Raw genomic sequence first — 18,078 nt, 5'->3', positions numbered from 1 at the left:
GAGGCCAAAGAGATCATGTCCTACATGTAGGCCCACGTAGGCCTACACAAGACCAAACTCCTCTTCATTGTTCCCCACATTACAGGTGCTCGTGTCAAAGCATCCGAAAACACAGTAAATTCTTTGCCACTTCACTTCAACAGGCTCAGCTCCCYCAGCCTTCAGCTCAAGTCACCTGCTCCAGTTCCCTCACAATCTTCAGGGACATCCCCTCCAACAGCCCCACAACTCTCATGCACTAAAGAGCCCAAAACAGGACACACTGTTCCAGGCCAGGGCACTGCAAACCCCCAAACACAACACCCTTTGCTTCATGGGAGACAGTCGTTTTTCACTCTCTGCCTCATCCACAGGAACAGGGAAAATACAACCATGCCATGCTCAATCCGAGGCCAAACAGAGGGGACCATCGACACAGAGCAGGAAAACGGAGGAGCATCAAAGCTCTTCCTATTTTCCCTAATCCTTCTTCACTGAGCCTATTCTCTAATGTTTTGTTGCCCGGCTTTCTCAGCTTCCACGACCATGTCTAGGAAACATCCACGCAAGAACACATCCAGGGATCCAAGCCCTACACCCACAGACACCCCGCTGCACAATGCCACTGCCCAGGGTGCTCGCTACAGGACGGGGATCCCCAGGCCAACACCACTGACATCACTGCACATCCCTTGCAAACAGGAAAGGAAAACACTGGCCAAGATGAAAAGAAACTCAAGCCACACGCTTTTAAAAGTGAAAGGAAAAGTGACCACAGTCACTACAAAGGCACTGTAGCTAGAAAGGATGCTTGGTCACAGAGAAACACTTCAGCTGCACAGCACATGCACCACAGCTGCTAATGCAGGTGACAGGGAACACCCAATAAGCTGCCCTGATGCCTCTGAGACAGCACTCCCAAAACCCTGCTCACCGCTACTCACACCTTCCCCCGGAACACCACTGCCACTGCACTCCACAACCACGGAAAACCCAAAAAACCACTGCTTCGAGACCACTACAGCCACCAAACTGGAAACCACAAATGGAAATGCCCAGCAATCAGAAAGCAATGAACGGAAAGCTGCCGCCATACAAAGCCACACCAGCCGGCAGCACCCCGAGCACAGCCGCCACCACCAAGCCTCAGCAGGCTCCTGCCCAGCACCACCCGACGGCACCCACTCACCCACCATGCCTGCGCCCACAGCCCCACGGCCACGCCTGCCGCACGCCGCCCCGCCGCTCCTGCTYCTCCTCACGGCTCTGGCCACCGCCCTCGCCTGCCAACACCTCTGGACCCCCGACGACACCTTCCCCGCCGACGCGCTCCGCCTCCTCCGCGACATGGCTCCCAGCCACGCACAGCCCTGCCACCTGCAACAGCCGCCCTTCTTCCCCGACGCCCTCCGCCACAACAACCTCCACCCGCAACAAGCCGCCGCCGCCGCCCTACGCATCCTCCAGCACCTCTTCCACACCCTCAGCGACAACAGCACCCGCCACCACTGGCACACCCAGCCTCACAACGACCTCCTCAACCAACTCCAGCACCACATCCACCACCTCGAGCCATGCCTCCGCAATAGCACCACGCTCTTCAAGGGACCCCGCAACACGCTGCTCACCATCAACAAGTACTTCAGGGACATCCAACGCTTTCTACAAGCCAACAACCACAGCGCCTGCGCCTGGGACCACGTCCGCATCGAAGCTCGCGCCTCTTTACAGCACCTCCACAACCTCACGCGCACCATGCGCCGCTAGCACAAACACCCACGCACACCAACCCACACCCGCGCACCCGACACGCTCCCACACCACGCCTCAAACCCACCTCGCGCCTCACTCCTGCCTTCCCCTGCCACAAGGGACACGGCTGCAGCAACCGCACGCCACCCGCAGCCTACAACCACTGCGCCTCCATTCATACAAACTCTACAATTGATTTCCACTGAAGTCTTGATATACTTATTTATATACTTTTTTATTTATTTATTCATCTATTTATTTATTTATTTATTCACTTTTTTATGCCACAGAAAATAAAGATGCATGAAAAAACACCTGCCATTGCCTCTTGTCTCACTAGCACTGCAACCAGGCTTTGGGCTGCGGGAAAAGTCACTTCTACCCACTAGGTACTCCAAGCACCACTCCAAACGTGGCTCTGCACAGCCCCTGCCCAGTCTGCTCACCGGTGCCTGCCCACCCAGGATTTTGCATCAACCTCTTGGCAGGAATCACACTCGGTGTTAGCTATCATCATCCCAATTAGGTCTTGGCCCTTTTTTTTCTCAATAGTTTCCACCTCCCCATTTCATTAAGAACTATGATCATATCTGAAGGCCTCATCATAAGGGCGCCATGGACATTTAGAGAAGGTCCACTAGAAGGCCAGAAACAGAAGCAGAGTATCAGAACATTTCTGYTATGAAGACATACTGAGAAGGGTTGTGGTTCCTCAGCCTGGAGAAGGTTTCAGGCAGACCTTACTGCAGACTTTTAGCAYTTCAAGGGAGCTTAGAAGAAAGATGCAAACAGAATTTTGAACTGTGTCTGCAGTGAGAGGTGATGGACTCCTGGAAATGTCTTCAAATCAAAAGAGCAGGCTTAGAACAGGCATCAGGAAGCAAGTCTTTTCTGTGAGGATTGTGAGGCACTGGCACAGGTTACCCAGARGTAGCCCAGTTACCGTAYCCCTGCAAGTGTTCAAGGCCAGATTGGATAGGGTTGTGCGCAACATGGTTCAGTGGAAGTTGTCCTTTCCCATAACATAGGTACTTAAAATCAGATTACTTCTTCCAATATAAAACATTTTAGGACTCATGTGTGAGGACTTCGTGGAGGCCTGTGTCCTGTGGTAGGACTCACACATGGGGGCAGGGAAGAGTGTGAGGAGAAAGGAGCAGAAGTGTGATGGCACAGAAGGCAGTCCCACTCCCCATCCTCCTGTGCCAGCTGGKAGAATGAAGGTGGAGACAATCACGAGTGAAACTGAGTCCAGGAAAACATGAGAGGTGAGGGGAAGGTGTTTTGTAGGTTTGGTTTTATTTCATGATCTACTCATTGCCCTGTTTTGATTGCTAACAAGTAAACCAATTTCCTCAAATCAAGTCTCTATTGCCAGTGGCCATAAGCAGCGAGTGACTYCTCCCTGTCCTTATCTCATCCCCCATTCCTTTCCAAATATATTTTCTGCCTTGATCAGATGAGGAGTGGAGTGACAGAGCAGCTTAGTGGCCACCAGGCAACTAGCCTGTGTTAACGCATTACAATATGTGTCTCACTGCCCTGCAACTTTAAATATTTTGCCATTTTGTTGCTCTGAAAATAATTCCATGCATTACAGCTGACGGTTCTTCAAGTACCATGACTTTCTCTGGTGTAAGTCTTTATTCATGTGCTCAACTTTGGTGATTTTTTAATTCAGGTTCTGCAGTCTGACAGGGATTTGAGTCATTCCTGTACCCACCCTTAAACTATCTGACTGCTGCTCCAAGCTCTTTATGGAAGATCTGGTATTTATCTGGGCCTTACATTATGGCATTCACCCAGTCTTCTCAGATCACTGCTCACTGCTCCATTTATGCCTGTACAAATACACTGCATCATGCTAGTATCTAACTGTTCTCAGTTACCTATTACCAAACCTTTTCTCCAAGTTCATTATCCTACATTTCTGGTAAGAAAATTCTTTATCATTTTGCAGTCTAGATTGAGGTCCTTTTTGAATTCATCTGGGTGCTCAGCCTGTCTCACATACCATTTGCATTCTGGATCCAGATAAGGAAAAGACTTTGCACGCTCTCAGTCCTGCAGCTCACCTTCATTTGTTACCACAAYGCATATAAAAAGATCTCCACCTATGAGCACCTCCAAAACCTCCAAGATACAGGCTACAGGTACACAGGCTACCACCCTATGTACTTAGTCCAATCCTACCTCTTGGTAAAAGAAAACATTCATGCGCAGATTTCAATTAGATTTGATAATATGTCATAATGTTGTTACAACAATTAGAAATTTCTCCACTTAGGAACACAGAGCACATTTGCTTCTATTTACAGATTTTGCAGATGGAGAAATGCATGATGCAACAGTTGCTCTGTATCAAATTACATAATCCTGGTGTAAATTGAAAAACCAGGTATTTAGAAAAACAGAATGTAGAACATAAAGAAAAGCTCTTAACCACTGTTAAATGAACCAACTTATGTGGCACAAATCATCAACACCAAAGATAACTTGTTTAAAATTAAGTAAATCAAGTCACTTACCATTGGCAGTCTGGATTGAAGCATCTGGAGATCATCATAACCATAAATCTGCTTAAAGACAGATAAAAATACATCATTATAACACTTTTTTCTGATACTGATCAATTTGGGGCTTTGAACTGAGTCTGACTTAAGTCCATCCTGTGTTGTCTACAGCTCCTTTGTGCAATCATGGGGCTGTGTAGCATTTCAAGAATAGTAGAGCTGAGGTTAAAAAGGTTTGTCACTCTGATGCTGTTTCCTGGCGACAATGTCCTCTGGGGAGACATTGACTGTGCCATCTTCAATACGGTTTTCACAGACACATCATTCCTGCACTTATGAAAAATCTACARGGCATTCAGAATTGGGAGTAAGAGCAACAGCTCTCTTTGCTGTAATCATTGCTTCATAGAGCAGTAAGATTAAAGAGTTGATGACTTGRCCACAAAGCAACCTATGGTATCACCTCACACTCAGTTTGACATAGAAAAGTTACTGGTATAAAGTTTCTGTTTCAAAAAACAGATAACCAAAAACCGCTGATACTAGTCAGACATCAGAAAGCTTTGTGCAGTCTTGCAAAGAATGACAGACAGGACACATGGCACATTTCAGTCATTACTGCGACAAATCCATTCCAGTAACACAAAACTAAAAGAGACTAAATTTATTCAAAGGTTCTAAAACCATAGTAATACCCATGTTTAGCTTCAGCAGGAGCCAGATCAGGTCTGTATCAACAGCTCTGCAGTTTATAATCAACAGTAAGTCCCTATGGAACATATTTGAGATGTTCTTCAGCATTTGGAACAAGAATTCAAGGTGTGACACATGCCACCAGAAATGCCTTGGCATAGACAGTAGCAGGTCTGGAGGGCCTATTTGCACCAAGAGCTAAGAAATCAGAGACAGAAACAATGAAACTGCTTACTGGGTAGGCAGGTAGAAGTCCTCCAGGTCCCACAATATACTGGTTATGCAACAAGGGTGGTACACCTTGGGGCAGGTTTGGGGGAGCTTTGCCTGTAGAATCAAAATACAGACACTTTAACAAGCCTTTAGGAAAGAAAAGGCTTCAGCATTGAGACAAGATAGCTCACAAGTTCTGGCAGCTGCACCATCTCAGATTCTCAAGAACAGATTTTGTGCTGCTTGATGAATATGCTCAAAATAGCCTGAAGAGTTTAACCATGCCTCAAGGGAGGGAAAGCAAGGCTACTTAAGACTGAAAACAGTCCTATCAGAGAACAGCCTGATTTTGTCATTTACTTTGTCCAAGAGGATTACAAGAACTGCAGAAACTTCTCCTTTCCTCAGTCCTTTCCTAAAGGCAAATTTAGAAATCGTTCTCGATCTGAAAGAGCAAATTCTCTCCTTTCATTTTCTGCTCTGTCAACACATTCCCTTTATCACCAGCAATAGACTGGAAAGCATTATATGTTGCCAGCATACTTTCTGTGGGTGACTTACTACAGCTAGGAATAGCAAAGAGAAGACTTAAATTATTTCAGCTGCCTTCATGAAGCAGTGCTAGGAAGCAAAACAGTAAAAGAACAATGCACTTAGGCCAGTCATCAAACACTTCATTTACAAGCCATAGGAATGTGAAATCCTTCTGTAAGGAAGCCTGATCCTTAGTATTACATCACTCACTTCTCTCCATAGGATTTGCTTTTAGCAGTTCAGRTTTATCAGAAAAGAAAGAGAATTTAGCACTGCTTCCACTTTAGTGCAAGAAGCCTCCCAGCCCTCTTTCTCCATGCACCCTCCTTCTGAAGCGCTATTTGCTGTGCAATGACCCAGGCATTTTTCTTCCTTTCTGAAGAAGGGGCAGTAGGGATGTGACATATGATAATGAGGACACTGCAGTATATTCTGATACTGCCAAATGAATTCAAGTCACAGAAAAGACTGAAACCAAAGCTAATGTGACCTCATACTCAGGAGCTGATCCCAACTTGGAATACAAACTGGTTGAGTTTTCTAGCCCAAAATTCCCAAGTCAGAACTGCTCTGGCGTGTATTTATAAAGCTCTTTGGGAACAGAATGTGCTATATAAATGCCACATAACACCCTAACAAATATTTCAAATACACAAAAGCAGGCAACTTTATTTCATAAGCCAGCAAATACAGCATGCTGGAAATGCTAGTGAAGAGTGTGGACTTCTTAGCGTTGTTATGGCTGGTGAGATGCTCAACTGACAGCCCTGCTGACTGAAATCCTCTGTCTATCCACATGATCTGTCAGAATTGCCAACCTGAAGACACTAAGGGAGCTGCCCGTGTGGTAGCAGCTGGTATAGACACACTGGTGACGCTCAGGCCAAGGCTGTTTGTAGTGTTCATACTGCTTGCCATGCTGACAACCGAGGAGGTGGTGCTAGTGGCTGAGGTTGAAGCAGTTGAAAAGGTTGTTGAGGGCTGAAGCGAAGYTGTGTTCTCAATACTAGTGTGCTAGAAAAGGAGACAAAAAGAATGAGGATCACAGAGCAAATAAACCACAGTGGAAGATGGTGGGGAAAAGGGAAAAACATAAAAAAAACACCCCAAAACCGAACAAACAAAAAAAATCCCACAAAAACCCCAAAACAAAACAAAAAAAAAGAAGCAAAAAAACAAAACCCAAACAAAAAACACACACAAAAAAAAAAATCCGCACAAACCAAAAAGCAACAACCAAAAACTTCTATAACAGCAGCACATGCAAAGGATAAACATTATCCATGTACCAAGCAAGCAACTAAGTTGCACGCTTGGAATTTTTTTGTGATTTAAAGAAAATTATTGTATGAGAGCTAAATTCAAATTGCTTGCTATACCATGACTAAATTATAYTACAGTAAATCAAACATATATATGTCATTCCATCACCTGCATTTTGCCAGTGCAGACTGTTAACAACAGTCCACATTTTGGAGACATTTCAGATGGCCACTGTGAAGTTTGGGTTATTTTGTTTTCAATAAACTAGTCACAAGCAAGTTTTCTTTTTTATGCCATCCCCCCTAGCTGACATAACAATTTGCCTCGCAGCTGTGTGACTGTCACATAGCTGTCATAGGTCTTCCTGATCTAGTGCAAATCTCAAGTGGTAATCAACTTCTTCCCACTAGAGGGCTGACARTCCTTCCCTGCAGTAAGGCTCTTGTTTTGGTTCTTGGGGTACTGGGACCAAACTTTAGGAGAGGGTCCTAATTATGAGATAAACTGACAATATGCCAAGCATCTGCTGAAATACTAATAAAACTTACCACATGGGATGTGGCTGAAGACAACACTGAGGCAGGAGAGAGGCTGCTCTGATGATTGGAAAGGGAGCTGGAAGGAAATTATAAAGAATTAATAAAATTATTTTTCCCTAGAACTATTTTTAGCAAATAGAGATATGCAGTAGCACATTAAGTAAAGAATAAAAATTCTAGGTGTGCATGCATATGCACATACACGAGTAGTTAGAGAAAAAATTACCTCTAACATTGAGTGTGTACACACACATAGACACTGAGGCATGTATATGTGCATATGCATACAAACAACTCTAAAGGCACTTTTTCCTTTAATTAGTACCCTTTTAACTTTTAATGAAAAAAACTAAGTACAGAGTCAGTATTACTAACAAGAAATAACTAAAACACATTCATTTATATTTTTCAATTTATCTTTAGGAAAACTAYAATTGCTTCAGGAATCACATAGCATGACTGACACATAAAGAACAAAATCGAAAGAAGGTTCACACAGCACAAGACCTGTTTCTCATTCTTTCCCTGCTGCTGCTTGCCATGGGGGACAGGTTTTAAGTGAGGCAGTGCTTTGGTTGACTCACTATGGTATTTTTCTCATTTTGAGCTTCATAACGTTAACTCAACCAATTAGAGCTGTCCCCTAACTCTTCCAGAGATCTTCAAATATGTCCCTGAAATGTGACTGAAATTGGCTCTTAAACATTTACACTGACAAGTTATAAGTTATATACGAGGTTAAGAACATAACAGTATGCAATAAGCCAAATGAAAATTGAACAAAGTCAAATAAAACAAAGATAAAAACACATGTATAGTTTGATGTTCAAAAAAGCCCCTCCTTATTAAACAAGAAGCAGAAGAGATCCCAACAGTAAAATTAGTTCAGTGCCTTCGCTGGAAATAGCCACAAGAAAACACAGCAGTTTTCATACCAAAGCTGAAGACTACATTACATGACCTAATTTAAGGGCAAACACTTCTGGTACCTCTTTAGGGTGTGGGCCAAGACTAAATCTTGGCAGTTCCATATTTTAGCTTTGATTACTTTAGACTGCCCCCCATCTGCAGGAATTACACCTGTAGGAATCCCCACCATTTTCGGCAGCAAAAGAAAAGGTAGTTCAATACAACATTAAGTTTTATACCACTCCTCACCCACTCTTCCCAGTTCTTTTAACAAGCCTTAATTCACCATCTGAGCTATGGTAGAGACACAGATCACAGCCACCAGCTCAATCAAGACAGATACGTTTGGAACTCAGGTATCACAACAACAGCTGAAACTTGGTATCTGTCCAATAGCATCAACCTCCCCCAACAGAAGTTTCCATCAAAGCATGCAGCTTTTTAACAAACCCATGTGGGGAAACYTCTCTAATGCAAATGGAATAATTCTTCTTTGACATATTTGCTACTTCATTCAACAAAAATTTCTGGAGTCTTAAAAGGAAACTATGTCCTAGGTGTGAAACAACAAAAAAACAAACCCATCTCCCACCAAATCAGTTTCCTATATTAACAAATATAGTACAAAGGTGAGTATCAAAAATATAAATCAATACAGCTTCAGGATGTCACCTGACTGAGGAAGAAGCTCAAGTAACAGTCATTCAGAAAATCAGACAGACAGTACAAAATGAGCTGAATTGCGCTAGATGCACATTGAGGAATATCTATCTGTATTTCAAAGTATCTTAAGGAAATGCCTTAGAAAAAGAAAACACAGTTTCCCTATGAAATTATTTCTGGGTTTTAACTTTAAGAAATACAAACATAAATGATACTATACAACTTCTTAATTGGCCATGATGTAAAACTGTTAAGAAATTCTTTCAAATACTTGACACTGAACAAACAATAGGCACAAAGTAGGAAAAATAAACTGGGGTAATCAATTTACGTAATTTAGCTGGCATGATTGAAGCAAATCTCTTGAAACACAAACTTGTGTACCCATCATGAAAGCTTGAGAGCAGCAGCTTTTCTGCCATTAGGAGGCAGCCCAGAGCTCATACTTTGCAACCGCAAACATTTTGTTCTCTTCTGAATCTCTCTTCTAATTCTGGTTCACATCAGAGAAGGGGCCCCTGGTGCCTGACAGCCCCATACAGAATCATCCTTACACCTGTGCAATTCCCAAAACTGACCCCATCTGTTTTCCACAACTCTCTTGTACCTGCTCAGCTGAGAGAGCGTGCTGCTGGCCAGATCACTGGATTGAGGCAAGCTGGGCAATGCTGCCACGTGCTGCGATGCTGAAGGCAGAAGCGAGGCTGTGGTGGGCACCACGGTGGGCAGAGAACCAGCTGAAGGTAATGAGGGAGAAGGCTCTGTCTTCGGTGGTGGAACTGATGAAGTAGCTGCAACAAGTTAAAAAGAGGCATTCAAATTAAAATTCCAGCATACTTGACATCCCAGCCTAAATGCAGGAACACAACAGCATCTTCCACGTGGTCTAAAAAAAATCTGACTATTAAGAACTGGTAACCATATCAAGCAATTTGGCTACGAAGGAAAATTCTAACATCACTGAACTACCTTTGTTCCCATTAAAGCTCTCTATCTATAAGAGATTTACAATTATCACTGCTACACATGTAGTAAACTACAGTCTTMTGCAGTTCACCTGCCACTATCTGGATTACTATCTTATGCTCAAAAGTAATTCTAAAATCCCTTGCTTTTGATTCAGCAAACACAAGTCATTTGTGCCTTTTCAAGGCACTGTACAAGTCTAGTTTAACCTACAGTTCTGTTTCTTCATTCCAACCTACATAGCACCTTTGGGGATCGAGACGGAGATTGTATTATGTACCCCGAGTATAAGGGTACACAATAACTTATCAGTTGGGCATATTCMGTCAAAGTTACTGCAGTAGAATAAAAAAAGCTACAATGAAAGGCCACAATTGAGCACATTAGGCATTTTTAATGGCTAAGGAATTGTCAGATATTCAATCACTTTACTTGAACTAGATAATACAAAGTGTTAGGCTTAATCTTATACTTTTTAGGCTACACAAAATAAAACTTGTTTATAGGAACACTATAATAGGATGCTTAACAATTCTACTACTCAACATGACTCCCAGCTGATTCACTTATCTCTTCTCCTACAAAAATATTAGAGACACTCACTCACTAATAAAACTCGGAAAAGAATGGAGCACTGCATTCTGCTGGGCCATGTTCCCACACTACATTGGRGACCACTACCCAGTAGATCATCCCTAATTTGCAATGTATATGAAGACATTTCTAGACTGGTCACCAAACAAAAACCAAATATGCAATTGACAATGCAAACAGGAATCAAGAGGCTTTGGCAATAAGTACGGTAGAGAAGGAAATCCAAGTGATAAACATAGTTATGAAGGCAGCAACTACATCACCTAGTAACTCCTGGAAAACTCATATAAAGGAGAAGTAAATAACATTTAAAACTCTCAATATATTTTGAGCACAGTTCCCATCTTGATGGAAAATTAATGTCCTCAACACAAGGGACAGACTCACCATCTTAAGATCCCTTACAACATGTATGAATGCAATGTGCAAGACAAAGAAAACCAGGAGACAAATAGGATGGTGACATCTGTCATGGTCTGAACTAAGGGTTTGGGAAACTCCAGATCTAGCTATTAAAGTAGAAGAACAGCAAAGATGGGAGACGAACAAGTAACAACATTATAGCAGATACAGAAGGAAAGAAGTTAGTACTTTGGAAAGTTAAGACAAATTCAGAATAATTTGGATGCATAMAACAGACTCAATGGAAGAAGAAAAAAGAGATGCTCACAAAGGAGAACTGCATTAGAAAAAGAGACTAGTAAAGCCATTATAGAATAATTTCAAAAATATGAGGAAATCTCAGATCTTTGCTTTTTATAGCAAAAGGAAAGGTTCTGTAGTGAATTTAATAATTTTTTTATTAATTATGTACATGACAGTAAGAAAGTTTTCATGTTGAAAAGTTGTCTTTGTATATATCAGTCCTTTACATGGTAACTCTTGGAGTGTATACACTCCTTCTGCTTTAAATTTGACTTGGCTCCAACAAAATACYGTCCCACTAATGGCCTACCTGAAGAGATGCTTAAGAAGAGGTTAGACCTAAAACTCAGGTGTTGGAATTTAAAAAGATACGAATTCACACTGCTGTCCTTGAAAACTTCCACAAAGCACCAAAAAGATCAGTGGAGTGAATACAATAGTTTAATCATTTTAACTCCAAGTGGAGGTGGGCAGGGGTGCTACAAGTCCATCCTACATTAGAAACAGGCCAAGATGAAAAAACTAACACCTGAGTCTGTACTGAGGTATTGTTTGCAAGGTAATCAAGAAACTCGGCAGAGGGAATGTATCTCTCTAAGGCTTCTAACAGGATACAGTTAGAACCATACCTAGTTAGAGGTGCATTCAAAGAATGCGACTTCATTTCATTACAGCTAAATGCTACTTGCAGCTTCCCAACACAGAACTGGAAGAACTGCTAAGAAACTTTATATTCATATYTTGTATTTTGTACTTCTATTTTACACAAAATGAYTTTTGGCAGGTAAATTCAAAAGGAAAACCAGCAACAGAGCAGCTTCTCTAATTCTAAGGCTGTTTAGGTTTGTAGACTTAATAGAGCTGCCTTCATATTTCAATTGTAGTCAAGAAGCAAGCAGTATTTTATGCAAGCACTAATAAAGTTAAATGGGTCAGCCATAAATTAGTCATGGAGAACAATAAAAAACCTTAAACCAAATGTCACTGCTACACTTGTGTGCACAGCAAGTAGCAAGGAACAATTAGAAAGTCCTGTGCTCAACCAAGCTTTGAAAACTTACTGTCAAGTGTTGCCTGTGTTCTAACACCACTGTGCCCATTCTGTAAACAAAGAAAAAAATTAATAAATCATCTTAGAGGTATGTTAAATTTGCAGACTGAATCACACATTGAACATGCTTCATGCAAAATTCTATGTTCATACTAAATTGAACAATAAGGCAGAAAATTAAATTTTTACTGCCTTTAAAAAAAACACATCATAAAGTTGTCTCAAGTGCAAGGTGTCCTGAACATACAGAATACCATACACTGCCCATAATACACCCATCAGCAGCAGACCTTCCCATGTACTGTATATAACATTAACTTCAGGTTCACACCAATATGAAAGAAAGAATTGCATTAACATATAGGAAATGGTTGTGCTTTTGATCTAATGTAACTCACAATTTTAACTATCCAAGTTACACAGAGACGCCAATTTTTTTCCATTGAAAGATAAGACTTGAGAAGCACCAGTTGTTTTTTGGATAACGCTGGAGTACAGAAGTGGATAGTCTATGCTTGATCCTCACCAGTACATACGAGCTAGTGCAGAAGACAAGTGTGACTGAGCCAACACATAACAAAGGCCAGAAGTAAATAAACTTACAAACTCTCACAAGTTCCTAAAGCATTTAATAAACTCAGTTCTCTTAAAAAAAACCTATATTCCATATACAAAGAGAGCAGGTATGTTTGAATCTCCCAAGAGATTCTCTGTCCTAAATTAGACCTCTCCCTGTACAAATTAAAATGGCACACGAAAGTATTTCCTACTGGTGTTCAAACGTAACAGAAAAGTAATGTTGAAGGGCCAAAAAAAAATTTGTGATCCATTCACTAGGTGCCATATAAATTTAATAAATAATATACCTTAGTATAGAAAAATTGTCAAATTATGGMAAAATACCATGACTAATATTTACGTACAGAGACAGTTCCTTCTTTTAAACCTAAGCTTTAAAAGCTAAGGAAACTCTAGGTGAATTTTAAATGTTGCTTAAAACAAAAGGTCAAAGGACAATCTATGACACCAAAACCCACAAAATCAGAGGCTCTTATATCTCATATACAGTATAACCAAAAATGACTACATATTAGGAAAAGCAAAAACAAGAGGGTGGGCTTGGGAATCAAAAATACCACCTGTCTTGGTTAAAGCATTAATGTATGGGGGTAATACAAACCTAACACAAGTAAGAATATCACCCCTTTTCAAGGTCCTGTTTCTGAAATGGACTCACCGTAACTGCAACAGGGGTTGGTTCCGACGGAGCCATGGAGCTTTGGTACGCTATCCTGCTATGCACAGAAGTCTGCTCATAGGAGGAAGTTGTTATTGGGCTAGTGCTCTGGGATGAGCAGGTCAGACTGGAAGAGCTGATGGCAGAGGTTGTGTAGGTGGAGTCCTGTACTGTATTGGATATTGGCAAAGAGGTATTCAAAGGATCACTGGAAGAAAGAATTATTTACCATTTTGGTCAGTATTTCAAATGCCATCATGAAAATATCAGCTCCTATTTAGTTATCTAAAACTACCTTAAACATTCAGAAAAATCTATTGATACTAGAAAAGTAYTGATATTAGAAAATTTAAGAATGTAGAAGAAAATTATAATATTGCTTTGGTCCCCAGTAAACACTACTTCAAAATATCAGCTGCACTAAGCACCATTCACCTTTCTTGTTCCAGCCCAACCAAGACAAGAATTTATACACAAGCACTTTTCGTCATGTTATTTTCATCTTTTCCAAGGATAAATTAAAGATCATAATCTTTCTTTTTAAAATATGCAGATTGATAAAGATATGATGAATAGCCAAAGTAGAAATCTTTTTGCTGTAGAATTCTAATGTTACAGAATGAACTATTTTAAGAGCTAAAAAATACTTTAAAACAAGCAGGAATGTTTTACTTTCCAAATAGTGTAAGTATCATGTATCAAATTAAAAGTTAAGGTGAAAATTCTTTTTTATTAATGTTTCTGAACTATCTTCAGGAAGCTTTTTACTGATGCCCATTTTTCAATAAGTAAGGAATTAAAAATGGTTTACTGGTAACTGACACTCATCATGGCCTATTTTAGCATTTCACTAAGAGCTTCTGCATACAGAAAGCCTAGCTTTTCTCATGCTGCGGGAGCATCAGATCTGTAATCTGGAGAAAACTTACTAACACACATATATGGTAAAAAGGCCAACTCTCCTGGGTCAGATGGAGAGAAATGAGGGATGTGAGGAACACACCCCTCAAAAATTTTGGAACTGGGGGCAATTAAACATAGGAAAGAAATTCCATAAAGGATAGCCTATTATAAGCTTATTTATATTCATGTCATCTCCAACTTTGCATCTACCTAATCATGGAACTTTTGAAAATTGATTATCATTAGAGAAAAAATTCAAGATACAATCCATAGAAAAGTCATCCTATTTTCCCATTAAATTGTAACCGTGTCTTGATGTTTTTGGCACAAACTTGACACCCCTCCCCCTGCCCCTCCCACCCCAACACCTGAGAATGCAGGAGGGCAACTCACACATACTTTACAGATTTTGAGTACAAGCTATTGTTGGTTGCCTGGCTGGTATTCTCATTGCTTGAAGTTGATCCAAATTCTGGGAGTGTAGGCTCGGATCCAAACTCAAGAGCACCAAACTGAACATTTAACCCTGTCACATCAGCTGATCCAGGCATCTCCACTGCAGAGGCAGGAATCTTAAAAGGAAGAAAAAAAGCCGTAATTCCTTTGCACGCATCTGCAACCTAAAATTAATCCACTCCTTCTGCCCTAAACTGAAGCTGAAGGAGTAAACCTACTCTACTACTATTCTACAATATCMAAGTATAATCTGTGTACATCCTTTTCTGCTTCACCAATATTCATACTGTGACTAAGTCAATTTGAAAATCACTCAGCAACAGACATTTTCCACACAGAGCAATCAGGCAGGCGCTTGCAAAAAGTATCATCACTGTATTTTGGACCTAATAACTATCCAACTTCAGTATTTCCTGCTTTGCAAATAAGAAATATATCAAGGTCTTTGCTCTCCTGCTCCCTAGCAATTTACATTAAACATATACTGAAGTGAATTATAGAATCATTTAGGTTGAAAAAGAACATTCAGATCAAGTCCAACCATTAAACTGAGCACTACCAAGCCCTAATCCATGTCCCTAACCACCTGGGTCTTCAAATCTTTTAAACAGTTTCAGGGACAGTAACTCTGCCACTTACTTGAGCACCTGCTCCAATGATTGACAACCCCMTCAGTGATGACATTTTTCCTAATATCCAATTTAAACCTTCTCTAGTGCAACTTAAGACTGTTTCTTCTTGTGCTGTCACTTATTACCTCAGAGAAGAGACTGACCTCCACCTGGCTACACCCTTGCTTCTAGAGARTGAGTGATCAAGTTCCCCGTGAGCCTCCTTTTCTCCAGGCTGAGCCCCAGCAGCCACCTCAGCTGCTCCTCAGACTTGTGCTCCAAACCCTTCCCCAGGTCCATTCCCTTCTCTGGACATGCTCCAGCCCCTCAATGTCTTTCTCATTTGAGGGACCAAGAACTGGACAGAGGATTTGAAGTGCAGCCTCAGCAGTGCCCAGTACAGGAGAACAGTCACTGCCCTGGTCCGGCTAGCCACACCACTGCTGACACAAGTTTTTGTGGTCTTTACATTTACTAAGGACAAGCCACCACTCAGTTACCCACCTTGGATGCTGGAGTTATCCTCCGTTTTGGTGGTTTTATCTGTTTCTGCTGGGTTTGATGAACAGTCACTGCCTGGTTATCCATAGATATAGTGGGGAGCTGTAACATTTTGCTAACAGCTGTAGACGTGTCTACTGGTGATGGCTCTCGGAGTTTCATTTGGGAGGAGGATGACTCCAGCCCAGGAGGAGCAACAGGAACCATCTGCATTTGTTGTTGCTGTCGCTGGGTCAGCTGGCTCAGAACTGGAGATGGCTCAGGCTGGGACTTAAAGTCTGGTCAGWGTTGGGAAAAAGAAATATCAAAATTAAAGCACTGAATTCTGTTCGTCCCAGTTCTACTCTTTATGGATGAATTTGGGTGATGCTTAAGAGTTTTGATTCTATAGCACGTGCAAGTCTTTTCAGATATCACTTGAGTTGCACACTGATCATTATCCCTCTAACTATAATAAAGACAACAGTTGATACACCTCCTACTTATTTAAATAGATGTGGCTAAGCATTACTTATTTTTAAAAAATATGAAAAYAAACCTATCTTTACAGTCATAGTATCATCACACAGCCCTCAAAAACTGGTATGGATTATTTTAATCAAAAACTTCAAGTTTCACTGCAATTAACTGTGCTTACTTCCAAGGGGTAAAGAGTTGCAATTTATAGAGGTATTATGAGTTACGATTCCCTACCCCTGCAAAGAAGATGATTTCTTTAGAAAAATAGAAGGTCTTTTACCATGTCATAATAGCTGAGAGTCAACAAGATGCTGGACATGGACAAGTTTTTCTCCAAATCTTCCCTTTCACATTTTTGAGATGCTGAAAGCTACAAAGTGACCTAAAGAACTGGTTGGCCACCACAGAGATATAAAGCATTTCCAGTGTGAAGGGTTTTTTATTCAGTTGGCTAAGTCCATTAGACAGCATTAAAATGCACATAAACTTCATTTTAGAATTTCTGCATGTCAAAGATAGTACTTGCTACCAATGGCTGTTAATCTATATATAAACACACACACACACAAGAGATATGAGAGCTATCATCTTCACAGGAAGAATACTGCTAGGACCAACATTACAGAAACCAAGTTTCTGTCATTTTCACTGTTAATAATTTTACCCAATTACATGAAAAATTAATACAATTATAAATACAGAAAACAAGTAACCTGAATCATTCACAAAACAGTAGGGAAAGCTGAATTGTGATGTTTATTATCAATTGTGATGTTTATTATGAAGAAATTATAGAGTACTCATCCAAATTAATGTAACGATTAGAAGAAAAAATTTGGGAAAAAAACAACAAACACAGTRCACAACTTTAACTCAGCTAAAAGCAGCATAGGTACAATGAAAATAATTCCTTGCCAGCATTAGTTGGAAAACAGTCACCAATGAAGTTCCTTGCAAATATTCAAGCACAGTGAATCAAAGATATCATTATATGGAAGATTCAATAACCTCAAATATGTAATGACATTTATGGATAGGCTTAAGCTTAACAAAATTTAGTTCACTGTATACTTGTGATGTCTATTACTAGCAAATAAATGGAACAATTTTAATGCTGTAAGTAATCGTATTACCAGAATTACATTTTTTAGAAAAAGTCTTCCATTAAAGTTATTTTAAACTGTCATTGGCATGAAGAAATCTTACTGGCTGATAGAGAGAGAAAGAGAGGAGAAGCTGTGTCAAACTACTTACCAAACTGACTGAGGACTGAGGACTGAGTAATAGGTGGTTTTAGATCCCAGGATGACGCAGCAGCTGTGCTAGTGGTAGCAGAGCTGCTATTGGTTTGTTGAGAGGTAAACTGACCCAATCCTGGTGATTTCAATTGGTCCAAGATCTGGGAACCAGTGGAGTTTGCCAGCTTAGAGGATCTGAGTTCTCCAAAGCCAGAACAAAGAACTGCCGACTACCAAAAGACAAAGAAGAAGAGAAAGAGTGGAGTTAATTTTTTAACTAGAAATTGAACATAATCATAGGGTCAATGTCCACAGCGGCTACCTGGCAGCAAGTAAAATCTTTTCAAACCTAGATTACT

At 40.8% G+C, this 18,078-nt stretch overlaps 2 protein-coding genes across 13 annotated transcripts in view; one reads left to right on the top strand and one right to left on the bottom strand.

Annotated features, from left to right (window-relative positions):
* The first annotated feature begins 979 nt into the window (after positions 1 to 979).
* Positions 980 to 1,836, top strand: LOC130575640 (interferon-like). The gene has a single exon (XM_057369676.1). It carries the CDS (start codon positions 1,174 to 1,176, stop codon positions 1,744 to 1,746), a length of 573 nt encoding a protein of 190 aa, XP_057225659.1. The 5' UTR covers positions 980 to 1,173; the 3' UTR covers positions 1,747 to 1,836.
* A 2,342-nt stretch (positions 1,837 to 4,178) lies between these two features.
* Positions 4,179 to 18,078, bottom strand: part of UBAP2 (ubiquitin associated protein 2) — a 70,132-nt gene continuing 56,232 nt past the window's right edge. For 5 of the 12 annotated variants that reach the window (XM_057369651.1, XM_057369657.1, XM_057369661.1 and 2 more), the window contains 10 exons: positions 17,736 to 17,949; positions 16,026 to 16,300; positions 14,848 to 15,026; positions 13,552 to 13,759; positions 12,325 to 12,364; positions 9,666 to 9,849; positions 7,496 to 7,562; positions 6,503 to 6,698; positions 5,173 to 5,264; positions 4,179 to 4,310 (listed from right to left, as the gene is read on the bottom strand). In XM_057369651.1, coding sequence (XP_057225634.1) covers positions 4,194 to 4,310; positions 5,173 to 5,264; positions 6,503 to 6,698; positions 7,496 to 7,562; positions 9,666 to 9,849; positions 12,325 to 12,364; positions 13,552 to 13,759; positions 14,848 to 15,026; positions 16,026 to 16,300; positions 17,736 to 17,949 — 1,572 coding nt within the window. In that variant the 3' untranslated portion in view covers positions 4,179 to 4,193. The remainder of the gene's footprint in view (positions 4,311 to 5,172; positions 5,265 to 6,502; positions 6,699 to 7,495; positions 7,563 to 9,665; positions 9,850 to 12,324; positions 12,365 to 13,551; positions 13,760 to 14,847; positions 15,027 to 16,025; positions 16,301 to 17,735; positions 17,950 to 18,078) is intronic. The other 7 variants (XM_057369654.1, XM_057369659.1, XM_057369663.1 and 4 more) reach the window with 3 other exon arrangements.

The sequence above is a fragment of the Malurus melanocephalus genome, unplaced genomic scaffold, assembly GCF_030028575.1.
Source record: "Malurus melanocephalus ecotype Western Australia unplaced genomic scaffold, MMel_1.1 scaffold_113, whole genome shotgun sequence".
NCBI classification, from domain to species: domain Eukaryota; kingdom Metazoa; phylum Chordata; class Aves; order Passeriformes; family Maluridae; genus Malurus; species Malurus melanocephalus.
This window is presented reverse-complemented; position numbering and strand designations above follow the sequence as displayed.